The sequence below is a fragment of the Capra hircus genome, chromosome 9 (assembly GCF_001704415.2).
Source record: "Capra hircus breed San Clemente chromosome 9, ASM170441v1, whole genome shotgun sequence".
NCBI lineage: Eukaryota > Metazoa > Chordata > Mammalia > Artiodactyla > Bovidae > Capra > Capra hircus.
Genome location: NC_030816.1, coordinates 62,478,957 through 62,501,583, shown reverse-complemented (window position 1 = coordinate 62,501,583; position 22,627 = coordinate 62,478,957). Strand labels below are relative to the sequence as shown.

Here is a 22,627-nt window from a genome sequence, read left to right as displayed (position 1 = left end):
AGGTTCTTAAGTTCTTCTTCGCTTCTGCCTTTAGTGGTATCATCTGCATATCTGAAGTTATTGTTATTTCTCCTGGCAATCTTGATTCCAGCTTGTGCTTCATCCAGCCTGACATTTCGCATGATATACTCTGCATATAAATTAAATAAGCCAGGTTACGATATACAGCCTTGATGTACTCCTTTCCCAGTTTTGAACCATTGTTCCATGTCTGGTTTTAATTATTGCTTCTTGACTTGCATATAGGTTTCTCAGGCGACAGATAACGTGGTCTAGTAGTCCCACCTCTTGAAGAATTTTCCGCAGTTTGTTGTGATCCACAGTGTCAAAGGCCTTAGTATAGTCAATGAAGCAGAATTACGTGTTTTTCTGGAATTTCCTTGCTTTTTCTATGATCCAACAGATGTTGGCAATTTGATCTCTCATTCCTCTACCTTTTCTAAATCCAGCTTGTATATCTGGAAGTTCTCAGTTCACATACTTTTGAAGCCTAGCTTGAGGGATTGGAGCATCACTTGGCTAGCATGTGAGATGAGCACAATTATACAGTAATCTGAGTATTCTTTGGCATTGCCTTTATTGGGGATTGGAATGAAAACTAACCTTTTCCAGTCCTTTCCTCAGCCACTGCTGAGTTTTCCAAATTTGCTGGTATAATGAGTACAGCATTTTAACAGCACTGTCTTTTAGGATTTGAAATAGCTCAGCTGAAATTTCATCACTTCCACTAGCTTTGTTCATAGTAATTCCTCCTAAGGCCCACTTGACTTCACACTTCAGGGTGTCTGGCTCTAGGCGAGTGACCACACCATCATGGTTATCCTGGTCATTTGGTCTTTCCTGGTATGGTTCTTCTGTGTATTCTTGCCACCTCTTCTTCTTCTGCTAGGTCCTTGGCATTTCTGTCCTTTATTGTGCCCATCCTTGCATGAAATGTTCCCTTGATATCTCCTGTTTTCTTAAAGAGGTCTCTAGTCTTTCCCATTCTATTGTTTTTCTCTATATCTTTGCCTTGTTCATTTAAGAAGGCTTCTTCTCTCTCCTTGCTGTTCTCTGGAACTCTGCATTCAGATGGGTGTATCTTTCCCTTTCTCCTTTGCCTTTTACTTCTCTTCTTTCTTCAGCTATTTGTAAGTCCTCCTCAGACAACCATTTTGCCTTTTTTAATTTTGTCATCTGCACAATTATTTTCATTGTGCAGATGACAGAATGAAAGTTCTAAAGTAAGTGTGTACTTCTAGGAAAGAGCAAACCCTATCCAGGAAATTTGATGGGTTGTGAAGTCTGTTTTGTGTAATATCTGTCTCTGGTCTTCCTACCATAAGGAAAACACTGTCATCAATGGGGAAGTGGCATCTCTATGTTTACAACATAAAAGTTACCCAAAGAAATACTTTATGTCTCTCCAGGAACTCATTTTTCCCATGATTCTATGGTACTTAGAAGCTTTGGCCAGAAGATAGCTTACTAGGGAAACCTACACAATATTCTTTGTTGACTTGTATTCTTTGCTGGTGTTTGGTTTTGCTCCCTTTGTTATTGACGGCCTTATCAAACAAAGAGGGAAGGGACACCGCAAACACTGAGAGGAACTGTGCTGTAGTTATTCTGTGCTGTGCTGTGCTTAGTCACTCAGTTGTAGCTCACTCTTTGTGACCCCATGGACTATAGCCTGCCAGGAGGCACCTCTGTCCATGGGGTTTCTTCAGGCAGGAATACTGGAGTGGATCCTCCTCCAGGTGATCTTCCTAACCCAGGGATCAAACCCAGGTCTCCCGCACTGCAGGTGGATTCTTAATCATCTGAGCCACCAGGGAAGTTATTCTAGTCCCGTCTTTAAAAAGGTTTTCAAACCCCTGGTTGGGTATGCTCTTCAGATTTTAGTTTCTATAGCAACTTAAAACTCTTAAGGTGAATTGGTTAGAGGCTCTTGATGGGCCCACATCTTTCCTGTCACATATCTTTCAGCAATATTTTTCTATTGGGTATCTGTTCTTGGCATCACATTATTTTCCATTTAATATAATTACTTCAAATAATAAATCTAATGGGAGCAAAAGAGCTATTACCCCTTGCTTTATTTTCACAGGGGACAAAACTTTGATAAAAAGATAGGTCCATTCCAGCAAGAATAATTGAAAATTTTACACATAATTGCATTTGATATTGTTTGGGCATAAAAAGATCACATATAAGAGCTTTTCAAGGAGAAAAATAATTTTGACTCTGGAAAGAATTTTAAAATTAGTTTATAAGTTCACATCAACAAAATAGAAATTGGCTTTTTCTAGCAATAAATTTCTTATTGAGGTAAATGTCTTATTGTATTACAAGCAAGTATTGGGACATTAAAGTTGTCCTTCAGAATAAAATTGATAAGGTTAAAAGCTTTTGTTTCTTTTTGCCAGTGGAAAAAATCAAGAATTTGTTTGGAAACCTTCTCTAGCTAGGAGATCTATAGTATTAATTTTTTTAAATCTATTTTTTAGCAGGGTTTCAGTCTGATAATGTGTTCCATTTGCCACTTGACCTCTACAGTAGTTTCAATGGTACTTATAAGTACTATCGCAGAAGAAGTCCTCAGTGTTTTCATCCTCACAGCTTATCTCAAGCAATTCGACTGAGATACACACATACATACATTTGCAGGATGTATGAATGGTGAACAAAGCACCATAGAAACAGAAAACTTGCTCTTCCTGGGTCTTTGGAAAATGGCTACAAGCGGGCTCTGTATTAAAATATTAGAATTAACGTTAAATTTTCCAAAATTTTTTAAATTAAGAAAATACATGAGGAGCACTTTCATGCAAACAGCTCTTTAAAATGCACTTAAGAGTGGATTAAGTTTATATATTATGAACGAAGGACATATACAAGTGTGTTCTATGCCCTCCCTTTTCTTTCCCCCTTTTACAAAGTATTTATTATACTTACCATTATGAAAAGGAGAAAAAACAAAGTGCTAAGGTATCCAATTGAAATGCTCGCTTCTGTGAACATAAATAGTCTAATATTCTGTTATTTCATAATTATCAAGGGTTATAAAAAACAATCAAAATTACTAAGAAAATATGAGGGTTTGGAAAATTGTCGTTTCCTTCACCAATGTCTTCAGTAATGTTATGTTTTGAATGTTAACTTCCATTGTCATTTTATGTTGTAAAAAATAACATATTCCAACTATATAAGGCTTTTTTTACTACCAGTTCTCGACAGCTGAGAATATCATTTCATCTGAAGGAGACTCAGACTAGTCTACAAGTGAAATATAGAATAACTAAATATCTACAAATTTTGAGTAGTACTTTTCCGGTTTCCAACCTGCTTCCTCTTTTCAGATCCCACTCCCGAGATAAAAGAAAAACAGTACTTGAAACTTCATTTGTCTGGGTAATTGCTTCAATTTTATTATATATCATAATATTAGAGATGATAGTGAAAATTCTGCCAATATTGTAAATGGTGACAATTTGGGCTTTATAAACTTTACACTCCGACTGTTGATGTTACACAAACAATATAAAAACATATCACTGAATAGAAAAAAAACAATGGTCTAGTGAGAAAGGAGAGTATATCACATTTCTATGTGTCTTTAGAAATGATGAAACAGAATTCACCTGGTCTGTAGCATATATTATGTATAAAATCAGTTAATCTGTGGAAATGTTGATTTTCAAAAACTGCCATTTTGACTTTTCAAGATTCAGTGGCAGACTCTTTAATGATCATTTTTTTTTAAATAATGTGTGCAAATATAACATTTCAAATGCAATTCTACCTCTGAGAAGGTGTGTACTGTTTTTCTTTGTCTCTATTAGCATCTGAAAACTAACTTATTCCTTTTTATTTGGAACTCTAAGGCTTCAAATAAATATTTTAGTGTCTTTAATTTTATGCAAATGTACATGTAAGTTTTGGAACACACATGTATAGGTACTTACAATAAAAAGCAATATGATAAACTGACAACATGAATGTTAGCATCTCTTTAATGCTCTGTTGCTCGATAGGTAGGTTCTTATCATTCTTACCACTTTGTGGTATATATTCACATACTTTATATATAAACCTGAATTTACTGAGTACAAAATGAAAATAATATTCATGCTACCCAAGATATTTATCTCTAAAAGAAATATTTATCTCTAAAATAAAACTAAATTCCTTAAGCATTTTAGCAAAGAATACAGCAATATGTGTTAACATTTAACTATCTAATTGAATATACCAAGAAGATGATAAAATAGCTTCCAAAAGAAAAAGCAGAACTTAATATTCCATGTTATTTTATATCAATATCAAATTGTAGACAGTGACTTTAACTCAAAAGAAGAAAATTAATAACAATAAAATACTAATAAGAAATCATCTACTTAGTGCTTGTTAAAGTATTGGTATTAATGGGGCCACAAATTCAAAATGTCAGGATGCATGCCAAGAATGTGTGTATATGTATGCAAATTTTAATATAAACTCATCAGTTTAAGTGATTGATCACCAGTGATATTTAAATCAACCTAAACGTTCCAATCTTGAGGAAAAATGTTTTCAATTTATTGGCTTTCTTTAGAAGGAAAACTCAGTAGAGGTTTTGGCAATTGAGCAGATGTTTCCGGAAAGGAAAAAAAAAAGTACTGAAGTATGCTCACTAATTGAGCAAAATCCTATAAATGAAACCCAGAAGTTCATATCTCCTTTGACTTTTGTCAGTCTTTAAATAATTATAATGAGACTGTAAGTTCTGGCCAGCCCAGTAGCTTGTGCATCATTAAAGTCAAACTTCTACTTCTGGCAGTGGATTAACTTGTCTATATATCCACATAATTAGCACTTCATCATTTTATGCTATTCTGTGATTTCCTCTCACCCTCCAATCTCACATCCAACACTGCGAAAAGCAGTTACAATCGCTTCATAAAATTCTGGTGTCCTTCAACTTCTGCTATTTTCCTCGTATGAAAATCAAATTTTAAAAAGGAGAGGAAAAATACTGGACAAATCATGAGCGTTGGAGACATTATATAAAATATGGGAAAATCCAGAAAGCTAAAGCACTTTAGCCGACCGGCCCAGGTCCATCCCCTAGGGTCCTTCTAGCACCTATTTAATTGTTGGGTTTTCAATTTTGGCAGCTCCGACTGCGAGGACAAGGGGTTTAGCACCCTCGCTACATTCCATCATTCAGGATGCGCTGCTGGGAGAAGAGATAATTTTTGCTTGGCTGCGATTTATGTTGACATTTCATTTTTTAAAACTTGATGTCTTCTTCTTTTTTGTAACGGCTTCTTTGATCAACCTAACAGTCTGGATGACCCGGTCCCCGTTGCTATTGTTGTGAAGTGAATGTTTTACTCAGCAGATAAAGAAAGAAACTACTTTTTTGAGAAGTTCCTCCGTGGTCAACTAGTTTTTAGACTATTCCTCCGGTTGCCCATGACGGAGCATCTTTAGAGATATTTGGGTTTCCCTTTTATCCCTTTTGTTTCCGAAGGGGAATTGGGTTAAAAGGTGAAGCCCACAGGGCAGCCTCCTGCTGTTCGGTCTTGGCCAAAGTTTCTGCCGGTCAAGTTTGAGGCTTGAGCGAGAGAAGCCCGCGGACGTGGTCTACTGACCGGCTCCTCACAGTAGCCGCCTGGCAGGTCAGCCAGCGTGACATTTGTCTCTGGACTCTTACGAGAGCTTGGGGGGGCGGGGGGTGGCGATCGCTCCTGAGCCCAATTCGCCGCGGGCTCGGGCAGAGCGGCAGCTTCTGGCGAGGAACTCGGTAGCTGAAACTGCAGAGCGGCGCGCACCGGGCAACGGGTAAGACATGGCTCCCAGGCGATCTGGAGATGGGAGGGGGTCGGGAAGAGCCGCGAAGCCGCTGGAGGGCGCGGTCCCCGGAAGCCGGGGCTGCGTCCCGTCTGGGGCTGCGGAGCTGAGGCTGTGCGCCAGGGGCGCGCCGGCCAGGCAGGGCGGCTCTTCCTCTCAGGTCCTCGCGCCGACCTGCTACTTTTCTAGCGTTATGCAGAGGCTGAGAAACACAGGCTCTTCCCAGGCCCGAGACTGCCTGGCCGGGAGCAGCCCGCGGGCCTTGGGGCGCACCTGTTGCCGGAGCACGACCCCCGCCTCCCCGCCGTCGCCCACCCGGGCAGCCAGGGCGCGGGGTGTGGCCTGGAGAGAGCGGCCCCGCTGCCGCTCACCCGCTCACTCCGCTCCAGGCCTGCCGGATGGGCCCCTGGCCAGGGCCAAGGTCACGGCGCGTCTCTGGTTGAGGTTCCTTTAGGCAGCCGCTGGCTCGGCCCAAAGCCGGCTGCCTTCCTCTCCCCTCCCAGCTCGCGCCAGGGGGTGGACGATGGCAGAGACGACCCTCGGAAGGCAATCCATCTGCTTGCTCTAGTGGGGCTTCTAGCCTGCTCCCTTTCGGCCCGCGGGCATATCCCGAAGGGCTGAGCTCGGGAGTGGGGTAGTCGAATGGAAGTGCCTTCTCCGAGTCCAAAACGACTCCGCGAGACCAGCGCTTAGGAGCAGCGCCAGCGCTGCCTGGTGGACGTCTCTGCCTTTTCGGCCCTGGCTAGTACCGACCCATTTCAAGGCGAGCAAAACTGTGGCTCCTTTAGTCACTCTCCCTCTTTGCCAAGAGCTAAGGAATGGGGAACAAGCCTCCTAGAAAAGGGTGGGACTCCTGGAAGGCTAAGTGTTTGCCTGGCTGGGGCCTTGGGCCTTGAGCCATCCCAGGCTCACATAAAGTGACCCTTGTGGAAAGCAGAGGGCGACTAGAGAGGAGAGGACGCGCGCGTCCCAGACTGTGAAAGAGGACCTCAGGCCAGGACACACTCCAAGCATTGCCTCCGTACTGGAGCCAAAAACCTTCCGGGGATGAAGTGGATCTTGTCCTTTCAGGCAGAGGCCTGGCGCCCCTTCTGCGCCCAGTGCAGCCCGCCTTGGGCCTGGCTGCTGTCCGCCTATGTCCCTCTCTCCACGGAAAGATGCAGCGGAGGAAGAGAGGCTTCTGGTTTTCTGACTACCAGAACACAGCCCCCACTCTCTTCAGCCCGGCAAGTGAATTCTTCAGTTTGTATTGAGCGGACTGCTCCCCACCTCCCCCCGCCCCCAACACACACTCTTTCCCTCTCCCGCCCGTCCTCCACCCCCGCCCCGGCAACTTTACCTTCTCTATTAATTGGCAGGGCGGGAGGAGGAGGGAGATTTTACACTTTATTTCATACTGTCCATTGAGAAAATAGGGATTTTTAAAAAGGTAAATACCTTTCAGCGGCCTGATTTTTCTATTCCTTTATTTGCAACCCTTCTGCTCAAACTAGACTTTGCTACTTCCTGAAGTCAAAACTGAGCAGCAGCGTTCTCACTTGGGGCATGGGAAGGACAGAGGTCGATACCCAAGGGTCAGGAAGGTGGTTTTGACAGGGGGCCGGGCCTGTGTACTGGCCCAGAGGCGAGGAAGCCGCTGCAGCTCGGGTCCAGCGCTCCCGGCCCCACACCTTGATCAGCAGAAGAGCCTCTGAAGGCTGTGGTCTGGACCACGCCTCTTCCCCCAGTTTCTGTCCATCCCCTGGGGCGTTGTCCGAAAGTGTGCGTTCTGCAACCCTTTTGCTCAAAACCAGCTCCGGGGATGTCGTTATCTGAGTTCAGATGGGTGAGTCCGGTGCATTAGGAAACATTCCTTTTGCTTGGATATTAGGAGTGCGTTTGACTATCAGAGTCTCCACATCCAACCGAATTCCTTGGATGTTTCGTTTTAAGAAACTTTCTATGGAGGCGACAGGAGAATGAGAGGCTTGTGTCCAATCTTCAAGGGCACTAAGATCCTGGCCTTGACGAGGGGGTGCTGGCCATTTCCTTTATTTTTTCTTTACGGAGAAGCAATGATCGGTGTCGAGAAAGAATCCGTCCCCACGTCGTGTCTCCCCACTCGACCTGCTTTCGCGGCGTGACGGTGACCAGGCACAGCCTCACCGAGCGCGCGAGCTCGGGACCTGGGCGTGCATCCCTCTCCGGTCGGCCGCTCCATTTGCGTCAATGGAAAGTGAAGCCTCTTTTACCTCGTGAGTTCTGGAGGCTTGCAGCGACTCTGCGGCGCAGTGTGAGGCCCTGACTGCTCGAGATTCCTGGATTATTTCAGTTTTGCACTTGCCACCCAGACACTCAGCCGCGACCTAACATTTTTCTCCTGTTTCTCCGAGCCCGGAGCGTGGAGGTGCCCAGGTTTTTCTAGAGGCCGCCCCTAGGGCAGCTTCCCTTCCGGGGATTTCTGCCTTCCGGCCTCTCTGGCGGCTTAGCTAGTTCCGACTGACAAAAACTCAGCAAGGGGGAAGAAAGGTCGGCGCCGAGCTCCCCCTTGGAACCGAAAGCTCCAAACTCCAGGCGTCCTCTTTATTCCCCAGTCTGGACTGTGAGCGGGACCGCAGGGCCCACGCGCGCACCCACAAGAGGCTCTTCAGCTCTTATGGTGCCAAACCACACACACACACATACCCACAGTCGTAGTTCATTATTCGACCCTGAGCTCCCGCTCTCCGGGACCGCGGGGTGTGGGGCGGCCCCGGCCGAGGAACGCGGAGCCGCCGATGCTCCGCCCGGGCGCGCACAGAGCTAGAAGGCCCTCGGGTCGAGCTGTGGGAGGGGGACCGCTCCTCCATCTTCAGCCAGCGCCGGGGTCCGGGAGTTGGGGGGTAGCCGGAGAAGAAACAGTCTCTCCCGGTGTTCTCGGGAAACTTTGCAATCCTTTAACTCCCTCCCTCCTCCTCGGCCACTTTTCCTCTCCTCTCCTCAAGTGGCTCTCATCGTAACGCCAGGGTTGGTTTGTTCCCTCATTTCCAGGTCTTAAGTTACAGAATCTGGCAACATTGAAATTCTTTCAGTAATCTATTTCAAAACGAAAGAAAAGATATAAAAAGCCAGAGACCCATTCTCACAGCAGCGTTGGGGGTACAACCCCGTCACCAGATACGGACATCCCATTACAACCACACCGGAGGGCCCCATAAACAAAATAAGCACAATGTCAGTGTTTAGGGAAAGAAACCTATTGAAATGACCTTCAGGCTGTGCACGTCGGCAGGCATCCCCCTGCCCCTCCCACCTTGACCCCGGCGTGTTGAACCTGCCCTTCATGTGCATCCCCGTCATTGAAACCGTTCCACTGAAGCTTCTTTTGCCCACGTTTTCCAAAACTTGGGAGTAGCTGTGAAAGAAAGGAGAGAATGTTTTAATTCCTCTTTCCAAACCCAGAGGAATCTCCACCTGGCTCCCTTCCATTTCCTTCCTTCGGTGCCTTTAGGTGTGCTTTGGTTAGGGAAATTAGGAAGGGGAGTGGGGTAGAGGAAAGTTGTTTCCTTTTCTTTCTTTCTTTCTTTTTTTTTTTTTTTAATCCAGAAGGCGCGAGCTGGAGCGGTGAGTGTGTCAATCAGAGGGTTTTGTGCCTGGGGGCTCCTAGCAGTTCTGAGCAGAGGTGTCCCAGGGCGGCCCCACAATGAATATGAATAGGAATCCTTGCTAAATGGGACAGCAAAGCGCACCGCCCTGAATGATGGCACGTCATCCTAACCAGCCCAGGATAGATAGGAGGGTTCCTTTTGTCTCTTTTCTCCGCCGCAGCTCTATAAAAGCCCCTCTTTTTCAGCTTGAGGTTAGTTCAAGCACACACCAACGAGCTGTCCAGGAAACAGCCAAACCAGAAAGAAGGGAGTCGGGAGGGAGAAAGGCGGGGAAAGGCAGTGCCTCAGCTTTTCTTTTCACGTCTTGCGTGAAAAGAAGTGGGTTGCTGGGCTCTGCAGCTTTTTTTTTTTTTTAATTCAAGATTTTCTCTAATTTCCCTCCTAAAGCTTCCCCACGGTAGGGCCGCATCCCCTATAATAAAATGAATTCTGATTCAAGCTCTGTCTCCAGCAGAGCTTCATCTCCGGACATGGATGAGATGTATCTGAGGGACCACCACCACCGCCATCACCACCACCAGGAGAGCCGCCTCAACTCGGTCTCGTCCACGCAGGGCGACATGGTGCAGAAGATGCCAGGGGAAAGCCTCTCGCGAGCCGGCGCCAAGGCCGCGGGCGAGAGCAGCAAGTACAAAATCAAGAAGCAGCTGTCGGAGCAGGACCTCCAGCAGTTGAGACTGAAGATCAACGGACGCGAGCGCAAGCGGATGCACGACCTGAACCTAGCTATGGACGGGCTGCGCGAGGTCATGCCATACGCACACGGGCCCTCGGTGCGCAAACTCTCCAAGATCGCCACTCTCCTACTGGCCAGAAACTACATCCTCATGCTCACCAGCTCCTTGGAGGAGATGAAGAGGTTGGTTGGTGAGATCTACGGAGGCCACCACTCGGCCTTCCACTGCGGGACCGTGGGCCACTCGGCCGGCCACCCAGCGCACGCCGCCAACGCCGTGCACCCGGTGCATCCCATCCTGGGCGGCGCGCTCTCCTCTGGCAACGCCTCGTCCCCTCTGTCCGCTGCCTCGCTGCCCGCCATCGGCACCATCCGGCCTCCCCACTCGCTGCTCAAGGCGCCGTCCACGCCTCCGGCGCTGCAGCTGGGCAGCGGCTTCCAGCACTGGGCCGGGCTACCCTGCCCCTGCACCATCTGCCAGATGCCACCGCCGCCGCACCTGTCCGCTCTGTCCACCGCCAACATGGCCAGGCTGTCTGCCGAGTCCAAGGACTTGCTCAAGTGAGCAGCGGGCCGGCCCGGCTGCGGAGGTTGAGGGGAAAGCGGCGGGCGGGAGGGGTCGGGTCGAGGTGCCAGGCCCGGAAGGAAGGGGGAGCTGGGCGCGTGGCCCGTGGGAGGGTGGGCGGCGGTGGGACCCCCCCAGTGGCCTCCCACATTTGCCTGAGAGATCTCAGATCCTACTTGACCCGCGGAGGGACAGAACTAAGACCAAACTGCAATTTCTAGGTGGTAACGAAGGGGGACTCGAATCAGACGTCGTGTGTCTTGCATGCATGCTTCTTTTCTCCATGCCGCGCCACTTTTTCTCACTGCCATAAGCTCTTGTCAAGACTGCATTTATTGTGTAAAGAGAGGATCGGTGTAGTTAAACACTTGGCAAAGGGACTTTAGAGTTGGCTCTCTCTGGCTCTGCGTTCTTACCTTGAAAAGACAACCATCCCTTTTGTGAGAAACAAATGTAAATATTTCCTTGAGATGGGTGCAGTTATGACTGTCTGTCCGCTGGACAGTTGATTTTCTAGAGACAATGTGGGGAGAGAGAAGGGGGGAAAGAGATAAGAGGGAAAGAGAGAGGGATAGAGAGAAGAAGAGAAAGAGAGAAAAAACGTATCTCAGAGACAAAATGTATCTCAAGACCCAGGTTTTGAATTTCATCTCCGGTCCAGGGCATGATAACTCTTCTGTGGGTTTTCCTTAAGACGCAGTGTAGGTCGAAAGGATGCATGCACGCTTCTAAATGAATCTCTTCTAAACATGTGCAGGCCATGGTGCCATTATCCTCGTAACAAGGATTTATTAGTGAATTCTCCGAAGTACTCCATATATCTGTCTGTGATTGTAGGAAATGAACAAGGGGGCAGAGTGCAAAGTCCCAAACTCACGCACACGCGCTTCTCCCCCACCCCCACCCGCCTTCAAACTTCATTCTCAACTTTCCTGGGCTGTTTCAGGGGCCGGTGATTTGCAAGAGCTTGGGCTCCCTCTACTAGCTTGCCCCACCCCCACCCACCCCCCCTTGCTCAGTTATTCTGCATGCGGGGTCGCTCTCTCCATCGTCAGCTTTGAAAACTTACTGTGGTTTGGGGAGGGGTGCTGGTTTTATTTTCCTGAACATTTGCTTGAAATATTTTGTTAGGGCTTCAAAGACAAGACCTGTCTTTATTTTTTATATATTCTTGATAACTATGATATATTTATTAATAACCAGTGTTTCTGGATGAGATTTCAAATAAAAAAGAATCTTTAAATCCTGGCTTTGCCTTTGCCTAAAATTTTTGAAGATGGGGGTAGTGGGTAGGGAACATGTGGACCCAGTAAAGTGTAGCTGGAAGTAGGGGAGAGATCTGGGTGGGTGGGCTAACACAAAGCTGTTTTTCCTGATCATCTAAAGGTAAAGAGGTCAGACATATTGGTGTTAACTATTACAATTAAATGTCCTTCAAGTGGGGGCCTTGTCCACATTGGTAGGCTTGTGATATTTCAACTTTTTTTCTACAATAATCAGACCTTCATGAACTCAGCAATTGAGATTTTTTATTTCAAGTGATCTGGAAACCCAGAGTGACAAGAAATGAGAGGCAGAGTTGTGACTGCACTGGCTGTGTTGGCAACAGATGAGAGTGAAACAGTAAGTTAACGTCTTTTCACTTTAAATTGTCTGTGTGGCTTTTAAAAAAATCAAGCAAAATACAATCCAGTATATGTTTTAAAAATCAAAGAAAAGTAATATTAAAAAAATAATCAAAATCTCAGCCCCCCACCAGCCTCTTGGTAGCAGATTCCTCTGAGGCAGGAAGGCCCTTCTGCTTTCTAAGGTGAGCCTGGAGTGAGGCCAGTGACCACCCAAGTCTCAGCATCTCCAGATGTGTAGTGGGAACTTTCTCTTCTTTGCTCCCTTAGAAGATTGCAAATCTCATTAATTCAATACAAATTATTTGGAAGTGTTATTGGGTAGGGGCAAGGAGAGAAAGAAAGGAAAGTCTTCTACATAAATAATGGCTAAAATGGGCTATTTTAATCAATTACATATCTCTCTTGTCACCCCATAACATTTCCAGATAGTTTGTATAAGCAAAAATAGTCCAGCAAGAAGGTTTTGTTTACTTGTTTATAGAGGACAGGAAATCAAGTTCTAGGCTTGATAATCTGAACAGCATGTGCCTCTGTACCCCATCAAGGATAATGGAAACCTGATTGCAATGTACCACCCCAGAATCTGTCTCAAGCTTAGCTGTAATATCACCTCCCTGTTGGGTGAGATCTAAGTTCTGCTTCAAGACGGGCAGGCAGGTGGTTTCTCTCCCTAGAGCTGTCTCTCTCCAGGATCCAGCATAGACATCCCATCTAGGGAGCATCTGCCCCTTCCTTCCTGGGTCCCCACTGCCCCTCCCTGGAAGGACACCTCTGTGGGTCCTGGGTCTATTTAACTCATTCTCCTCCATCTCTTTTTACCCTCAGCTCCCCCACTGCCAGGGAGAAAGATCTAAGTGAGGGTCTACAGTGGAGGGTGCTTATTTCCTCTGGTTTTAGGCAGATAAATGGGGGAATAATCGTCTGTTTCCCAAGGGTGATTCATTTCTCTGGGTGAGGAAAGAGCTTTTGAGGATTTATTTGAAACCAACACAAGGCAGCCCTCCAGCCTTTCCCTGTGAGTTTATTATTTAGAAAAGAGAGAGGAGGGAGAAGTTTCATCAATCAGGAAAACGACTTTCCCTGAGTCACTGGCTTCTTTTGAGTCCTGTTTTCAAAGGCATGAGTCGGGAAAGACAAGAGGCCTGACCACCGGCTTAGTGGTAGGCTTCATTCCTTCTTTAGAATTGGGCACTGAAGAGAAGAAACACTGTTGCTAGTGTTGAGGAGATCCCCTGGACTGATCTGACTCTTTTCTGGGTCACACACACTCCTCAGACCTAGAAAGGAGGAGAAAGTATTCCTTTAAGAAAAGGATGGGAGAAAGACAAAGTGGGAGCCAGATAAATCTGGAGTTTCTAGATTTATTGAGGATGGAGCAGCCCCTCCATCCTGCCTGACTTGCCTCCACTGGGAAGGGACTTAGCCAGGTGCAGGCTGGTTTGCTTGGAGGAGTGACTTTGCAGGCGATTCTAACTGGCATTTTCCGTTAAATTATCGGTTTACTGATGCAAGACAGAAAAGTACATGGCTGCAAAAATAAGAATGAATTCTTGGCCTCATTTTCTTCTCACTGTAATTTGTCATCTTCTCAAAAGTTCTTAAGTTTACGCAGTTTTGAATTCAATCTAGAAGCACAAGGATCCTTTCATTCCACAGAAAACGTTGCTCTACATTTAAAAGGATAGTGAAAACCTAGTGGGCTAAGGTATTTGAAGAAACCAGGACTAGAATCCTCAGGATGCCTTTTAAGCTAGTGACCCGTCTTTAAAGCAGGGAGAAAGTCACACTTAGAAAAGGAAAACCGACAGGCAGTTGGCAGGATCTGCTAAACCTTTGTTCCTAAAGACCCTCTTTAAAGGGTCTTGGATCTACAACCCTCAAAAAGAGCGGGGAGGAGAGACCGGAGTTGGTCCGCGAAGTCCAAAGTTCCCTTACTCCTGCAGGCGGAGGCCTTGTGTTGCCTCAAGCTTTTCCAAGCTCCTGGGTCGAACAGTTACACCGCCTCCTCTGATACCCTTTGCAGAAATTGCAAAAGCTCCTTTCCCCAGGGAGGACGATGGATACTCTGAGCACTTCGCTCAGCTAACAAGATATAACTGCTCTTTTCTTACTTCTAGAGACTTCGGTCCCCTCTCTCCGCGTCCTGTCCCTCCGCGCGTGTTCAAGATGGGTTCTCAAGCCCTCGCGCCCAGATGGCTACGCCCCCGGCCCTCCCCGAAGATGCTCCCCCAGCCGCTCTGCGCCTTGGGGTACCTGGCCAGGCCTTGAGGCTGGGGCTTCGCGGAGCCTCGGTGATCAAGGAACCGATTCCCCAGAGGCTGGCCGGTCTAGGCTCCTAGGGCTCAGGAAGCTAGGCAAGAGGAGGTGCCACAACTGAAGGGCGTTGGCAGTGTCTTTGGAAAGAAATGGGCCAGGGAAGGGGTCGCGGCGCGGATGGGACGGGGGCACCTGCACCTTCCGCCCGCCTCTAGGCAAACTTGCTTTCCACTCCAACCCCTTCAGAGCCTCAGAGCCGCGCGTGTACCTATTTCCTTATAAATAGCCGGGAGGAGGCAACCCGAAGGTTCAGCTCTGCACTCTCTTTTTAGTTGCCTCCGTTTTCATTGAAATCTTCCCTTCAATGGGGCCGGAGGAGGGATTCGGGGAACTAAGAGAGGAAGACCAGGACAGTCGCGGGGAAGAGCGATCCCCGAGGCCTCCTAGGAGTCCCTAGGGACCTAATCCTTCCAGACCACACCCCAACCCCTCCCGATTTTGCAGCCAGCCCGCTGGATGGGCAGCTCCTCCCTCCGCCCTCTGCACCCGGCTGCTGGGAGCGTGGATCCAGGCGCGGGTCTGGACCCAGCGCCGCAGAAACTGGCCCCGCACCTCGCCTCTGTCCCTGCAGTCTAACACGGAGCCGGTTGGTGCGGAGCCGGAGGTCCTGGGGGCGGAGCTGCGTCCCCTGGGAAACCTGGGTCTCCGCGACCCGACCCCCGACTCCTCTCCTCCCGCTCTGCAGGCCCAGTGAGGCCGGGCGCAGAAGACAAAAGAAAGATGCGCGGGAGAGGGACGTCGTGGAGCAAGGCGCCAGCCTGCGCAGACACTTGCAAAGAGCCTCGAAATACCAAAGCGTTTATGGAAAGTGAGTGGAAGAAAATGCAACAGTCACAATCCCAACCGAGGCCGAGCTATTTCATCTCTGTTCCCTGCGACACTGGGTCAACTTTGTTTATGAGATCCCGTCCAAGGCGGCCAGGGAGGCCCGGGCGGCCTCCCTCCCCGAGGCCGAATCTAGTCCCGGCGCGGAGACGTACCTTCTAACTCAACCCTGGCCTTGTCCCAGGCTTCAAAGTGAACACGGTACCCTGCAGCCCGCACTCGAGACCGGAAGTTCAACACTCCCCCAGGAATTTGACACGTCCTGGGGGAACGGGGATCCAGATCTGCTGGGGTCTAGGGCGCGGAGAGGGAGGTGTGCGCAGATCTGAGTGCTCAACTGGCTGGGGCGGGGGGCGGGGGGCGGTGGTGGTAGGGAGCGGGCTGGATTTTGCTGCGGTGTCCTGGGGTTTGGAAAGCCGAGTGGTTGGGTGTCTCCTGCCCGAGAAAGGCAGGGAGGTAAGGGATAGCAATGAAGGGTCTGGGAAGCAACTTGGAATACCTGCCCCTGAAAGTTTTGGGGTTCTGTCTGGCAAGGACATGATCAGCGCCAGTCTTTCCCTGTGGTCTTCAACCGATATACTTCAGAGAGTGCGGAAGCCTGGAACGGATTGTGGGGGGGCACCACAGTTTACGTGTAAGATGCAGGCTGTCAATCATTCATCCCCGTTGGGCCTGGGAAACCACCCCGCACCACCCCGCCCCCCCCCCACCGCCCACCCCCATCGCCCCTGCGTGCTGCTGAGCTCAAGGGCCGAGAACACATCTCTGCCACAGGTAGGATTCTTAACACCACTGGAGAAAGCAGAGATTGGAGCAAGTATACTCTATGAAGACTCTCTTCTCCCGGTTACTTAACTGCCTCTCCCTCCCTTCTACTCTGGTGAAGGGACAAGGGAATTCACAAGATTAGTTGCAAGCCTTAACTTTAACTTCAACAGTCAACATTTTCTGAGTGCTTTTGTTGTGCCATGCACTGTGAGGGACGCGGGAGAAAAAAAAATGAACAAAACAGCTAGAGAAGTAGAACATTCAAATGCATAAGAAATGGCCCCTGCCCTTGGGGTCCTCAGACCCTAGTGGGGAAACATGGCATCTGAGTCCCAAGGTAAAACCTCCACTGGCCGCACAAAACACTGAGTGTTGCAAGCCTGCTTTCCAGAGGCTTTTTCAGATGCTGGAAAACTCACTGTCCTGGTAGGGAACAGGAGCAGATGCCTTTGATTAATATGGAAATAAAAAGAAGCAATGGTGGCAGTACTTTGCTCCATTGCAGTTGTTTAGAGATTTATTGACATTGAGATAAGCTTCAGTCTGTGGCATCTCCATAATTCATGTCCCCATTAGTTATTACCAAATGAGCAAATCGTTTTTTTTTTCTCTTTTAACCGGTTTTTAAAAGAAAATAGATAAATAAATAACAGGGTGGGGGGAGGTTGGGAGAAATCTTTTTTAATAAGATCAGAGTCATTATTTTCCTTGCCCCTGTGGGTCCCTGAGCTACAGAAACTTGTCTCTCCACTCCCGAGTTCACCAGGCTGTGTTCTGAACATAAAACAATTCTGTAATTTCCTTCAAGAACAAAAGTTTTCAAAGAAATGACCTGCACGGTATCCCCCTCAATAAAGCAGAATTGACTTAATGGTCTGTTAATTACTCTATCCTCCCAGGGGGAGGGAAGCTTCCAAAAGGATTGCTACAAACCCTCTGTTGATTGAAGCTGTGGTCTGTCCCCAAATGTACAGCTGGGGCTGGGCCATTGAAAACCCAGACAAAACAAAATCCCCGATAAATAATCCTACCTAGAACACAAAGATTCAGCATACAATAGTTGAATCTTCACTGGATCCTCAGAGAAACCCAGAGTGAGCTCTTTTGGGGCTTCCGGGGTAATCTTTTAATTTGAGGCCAAATGTTCTTGGACAAAAGTTAAAAAAAACATGGTTGGCCCTTCTGTCCCTCTCATCCTGTGTAGAATTCCTTTCTCTTTTATTTGAGACTCTGACTGTATTTCTTTTATCCAATCTTCTTTTGTACTAGTTACAGTTTGTTTCATCATTTAATATATTTTTGTTTGGTCATTTTTTTTTCCAATTGTTTCTCTATTAGTGATTTAACGAAGACAAATTTGATTGTTCTAATAAAAAAAGGACATAGTAGAGAATCAAAATGTAAGGGACAGATTTGGGTTATTGTTCTCTGTGACTTTTTCACATCTGTAAGGTGACAAGTGCAGCGTGCAGTTAAATATATTTCTAAAATAAAAAAGTTTTAAAATCCTATTTAAGCTGAAGCAACATTGAGCAATCATCCAGTTAAGTTGGCATCAACAAGCAGAAAAATTTTAATAAAAACATTTCTTTAAGGAAGGAGATATGCATGTTGTACACCAATTGAGAAAATACTCATTTTAATTCGGAGTACATTTAACTTTTGTGGACCATTGAAATAGAACACTGCTGAAAGATGAAATGTAGCATCTAGAGAGAGGGGTCATGAAAATGATCAACATGTGGAGATGATCTCTTTTGAAAATTAGTCCTTTGTCTGAACTAGGCAATAAACAGAAAGAGTGTGGCAAGCCACACAGTTTCCCACATTTACCATCTCTTTTTGAAGTAGTGATGGTATCTCAAAAACACTTAGGTCATTCTTAAGTGATTACTATTACTCAAGAGTCATGTGTTGATGGAACTCAACCCCTGCTTTCCTTGCCATGGTTGACTGGTCCCTGCATGGTGCAAGAAATAATCATAATAATGGTGAGGAAGTTTAGCTCAAAGACTTTAAATTGTGCCCATAATTGTGTTTCATATCAAATGGTGACAAACACATACTTTGCTTTTGAAAAGTGAAAAAAAAAAATCTAGTGAATCAAAAAGAGACTCATCATTTAAAGTCATCCTGACCCCTAAGTGATGCTGAACTTTTGATTTTGTGTACTGTTGGCTGTTCATCCCAGTTATGTGAAAAATAAGTTCTAGACATAGAGTGGTAGACAGTGTGACCTGTGGGCTCAGGTAGTGTTGTTCCTTTCAATAAAACCCATACAAAAGGCTATCTTTGCCTTTCTCATCAATGATGTCCTTACAATCCTGACTGCTCCGCAATAGTATATAGCTAATAGACAAAAATGAAAAACAGGAAGCCATTCCTCTTGCTAAATAATCCATGGAGAATACTAAAAGAAGAGGAGGCAATTTGTTCCAATTTTTACTAGCTGTATATTATGAATAAATAAGACTGCAAGGTTGAATAAAGTAGTTTTAGAAATTATACTGACTAACCGCATGCTGCAGAGATGGCTTAGGTCCTATTTTTCCCCTTTGCAGAACTCAGTGTGCTCAGGTATTAATGCTCCTCTCCAAGGGACATTTTGATTTGGAAACTTTTTTTTTTTTCTTTCATTTTTTACCTTTAAAAAATGAAGCATTTCCAGCACTTGTGGAGTGCTGTTTTCCAGGCTCTTGAGACACTGGATCTCTTTGGAACCACAGAGTATATTGACTACATCAGTAACTTTTCATCATTTTTGATCAGGGCAAATTTTTAAATAGAAACTACTGAGAAACAGGCAGTAACATTAGATCTCAGTTAAATAAATACAAGGGAGGTATAACTTGAGGGAAAATACTAACAGTAAGAAAACTTCTTGGAATATATTTAAACTGGAAAGAATTTATCTTTTTGGGAAAACAACAGTTTTATTTAAGCCCCAGCAAACACGGTACTTGTCCTTGGGTGGTGGGAGAAGAGGGCAGAAGAGGCAGGAAGGGAAATACTACTTTCTAAATGTGGGTCCTGTGAACTCTACTGTGTACACCCTGAACCTCATCTAAGTGGATGGTGAGCAGTGAGAGGCTTTTCTTACCGTTCTGTACTTGATCACAATAGATTCTTTTCTTCTGTGATTTACTTCCTTTGTGATTTCATGTGAAGCTTGCTCATCTAAAATATATACAGTTATGGTATAAAAGAATCTTTTAGAGTTGAAACTAGAATTAGGTTGACTGAAACATTTGATGTTTCTCTACATTTTAAGCTTGAACGAAAGAAATGGGAAATAGAATCAACGAAGCAGGGATAAAACAGATTAAGTGGAGCCGGTAAGGCAAGAAACATGGTGGCCACTTTTTTAAAAGGTAAAACATTTTTGCTGGTGACGTGGCATCAAAGGTTACTGTTAATAGTTTGTGCCTTACATGTATATGCTTTAGGTGAAGACACTTCTTAGGAAAAAAGGACCATGTTTGCTGACTTCCGAGAGACGAAAGATTTATGGCTGGATTCTTCTCTTTCTCCTTCTGCCTTCCTCCTCAATTTTCTTTTCTTCCTTCATTCTTCTATCTTGAGTCTCAGTTATCTCCTCATCTCTGGCTCTCTATCTTCTTCCACCTCTCTGCTTCCAGTCTCTACTTTCCATTACATCTCTTCCCTCCACTCTATTTGTCCACTACATTGGTCACTTCGTTGCTTTAGGGGAGCCTGGAGTTGACATTCCCTTAGCCTTCTCACTCAGTCCTTGCACACGCAACCTGCCTGCTCCTTCAACCAGTTTCTGTTATTCTGAGCAGGTCTGTTAATACCTTCACTCTCAGCCTGTGTTATGTTACAGGGAAAATAAAAGGGGTGGGGGGTAGGGGGAGCTACATGGAAGTGTATCCCAGAAGCAAAGATGTTTGAAAGCACTTTAACTTCCAAAAAGCAGCATTATCATGAGAATGCCTTTCCAGGTGATAGAAGTATGCATGTCTTAGCTAGGTTATGTTAACTTAGGGGAAATGTTTATATGAATAATTATAGAAAGCAGAAAGTTCTTAAAATGTGCCAGTCACGGTTTTAAATACTCAACAAGTATCAACTCATTTAATTCCCACTGAAAGCCTCTGCAGGTGGTGCTATTACTATTCCCATGTTTGCAAATGCACAAACTGAGGCACAGAAAGGTATGTAACTTTCCTGGTATGTCCTAGATCAGAGGTATCCCCAGGCCTACAGGATAAGTTCCCTGGGCCAGCAGCAGCAGCAGCAGCATCTGGGACCTTGTTAGAAACACAAATTCTGAGATTTTATCTTGCTTGCCAACAAATAAGATAGGCTATCACAGTTTTGTTGGTGCTGGCAGAGGACACAACACTCCTGGGTCAGAAACAAAGAACTTTATTTTTCACTGTGTGGAAAGTATCGTGAACATCACGTTCACATTGATTCCCCCAGTTCTTTAATCCCCACAAGTATGTTGCAGAGGTAGCAAAGTTTGTCAGTGTTTCAGATCACAAGATGTGGAGAAAGAAATGCAAGAGATCTGTGAAAAGTTTTCTGCCAACAGAGGGTTGAGACCAGTACACTCTTCAAGCAATTGGCCCTTTGTCATCATTTTTCAGAACAAGGCCACTGTCTACGCCCCTTCTTCTCCTTCCCATGGACATGATATTCATCTTGAATGTTTATGAGGTACCAAATTCTTTTATAATAAGCAGTGCTTCTTTGTATGCGTACCCATTTTTAATTTATGTGTGAGCTGTGTTATAGTCTTTCTTCTATTATTTTTCCCCCCTCAGCATTAGGTTTTAAGATCCCACTCACTTGGCTGTAAGTTAATCTTGTTCCACTCCTTTTTTATTGAATTATATTTGACATATAATATTGTATGTAAGTTCAAGGTGTACCATGTATTCTCTTGATGCATTTATATTGCTCTATGATTGCTGCTGTAGCAATAGTTAAACCTCTATCTTGTCACATAGTTATCATTTCTTCCAACACTGGGAACAATTAAGATCTAGTCATTTGGCAAGTTTAAGGTTTGGGATACTGTTTTGCTGTCTGCAATTACTGTGCTGTGTATTACGTCTCTAGGATTTATTTATCTGCTGGTTGCATGTGTATAATGTCCCCCAGTTTCAACTCTGCTGAGGATTCCATGCTGTGTGTCCATCACATTTCATTCCTCACTTCCCTTGGGATGAAACTTAGCTTCCCTGTAGCACGCTATCACATGTGATGACACTGCAGTGAAAATCTTTACTGATTTGTCTCCTCTTGCATCTCTTCAAGAAGTTTTCATATATATAGACAGATAGACAGAGAGATAGATTCCATATCTTGGAAATTATACACATATATATAGCAAACTGGGCTTCCCTGGTGGCTCAGCTGGTAAAGAATCCGCCTGCAATGCCGGAGACCTGGGTTCAATCCCTGGGTTGGGAAGATCCCCTGGAGAAGGGAAAGGCTAGCCACTCCAGTATTCTGGCCTGGAGAATTCCATGGACTGTATAGTTCATGGGGTCGCAAAGAGCTGGACACAATTGAGCGACTTTCACTCACTCACTCATATAGAATATTGATCCTATATCTAGGAGATTGTATATATTAATTAATTGATTATATATAATATATATATAATCAATATTCTTTGCTCATTTTTCTATCAGGTTATCTGTTTTTCAAGGGTTCCTTGTACAGTTTAGATATTGAAAGTTTTAGATATAACACTTTTCGCCTATTATCTTAATTTTGTGTTTTTTGTTCCTTTTCTGTGTAGGGTGCCCAATTTTCCCCGAATTGTCTGTTACACAGTCTGTCCTTTACCTTTTGCTTTGTGACGGTGTCTTTATGCTGTAGGAAGTTCCTATATTTTCACTGGTCTTTTTTTGAACTTTCTACTTGGTGTCGTTGGTATATTGGTCTGTTTCTTTGTCACTACCAGTATATTGTTATTACTGTGCCTTAGTATTATGTCTTAGCAAAATGAATCCAAGGACAATAAAGTTTTCACAAAAGGGTCATATTTGCCTCCAAGCTGAGTACATTCTAAGCGAATGAGAATAATGATTTTTTAAAATGCAGTGCTGATATTAGCAGACTTCTATCACCTGTTCTTTTAGGTGGTAGAGTGTTGGAAGGAAAGAGATATGTGTATATGCAGGTCTCTTAGAGTTATCATAATATTTTCGTTTTTTCACTCTATTTCCTCAACCTCAAAACTGATAATCATGGACAGAAATTCTCAAGTTTTATGACTCCCTAGTGCCCCACTGATCTGGGCTGAGAAGCAAGTTTCTTTCTGACTATAAAATGTAGAGATAGTGTCCATTGTTACATTCCATTACCTTATATATTCAATATCATCATGTACCTACTATTCAGTGTCTTCTACAGAAGAGAGTAGAAA

At 45.3% G+C, this 22,627-nt stretch overlaps 1 protein-coding gene across 1 annotated transcript; it reads left to right on the top strand.

Moving 5' to 3' along the window:
* On the top strand, positions 9,866-10,684 carry OLIG3 (oligodendrocyte transcription factor 3). The gene has a single exon (XM_018053533.1). It carries the CDS (start codon positions 9,866-9,868, stop codon positions 10,682-10,684), a length of 819 nt encoding a protein of 272 aa, XP_017909022.1.

Excerpts from the sequence above, each read along its gene's own strand:
- OLIG3 (XM_018053533.1), top strand. The coding sequence starts at position 9,866 with ATGAATTCTGATTCAAGCTCTGTCTCCAGCAGAGCTTCATCTCCGGAC.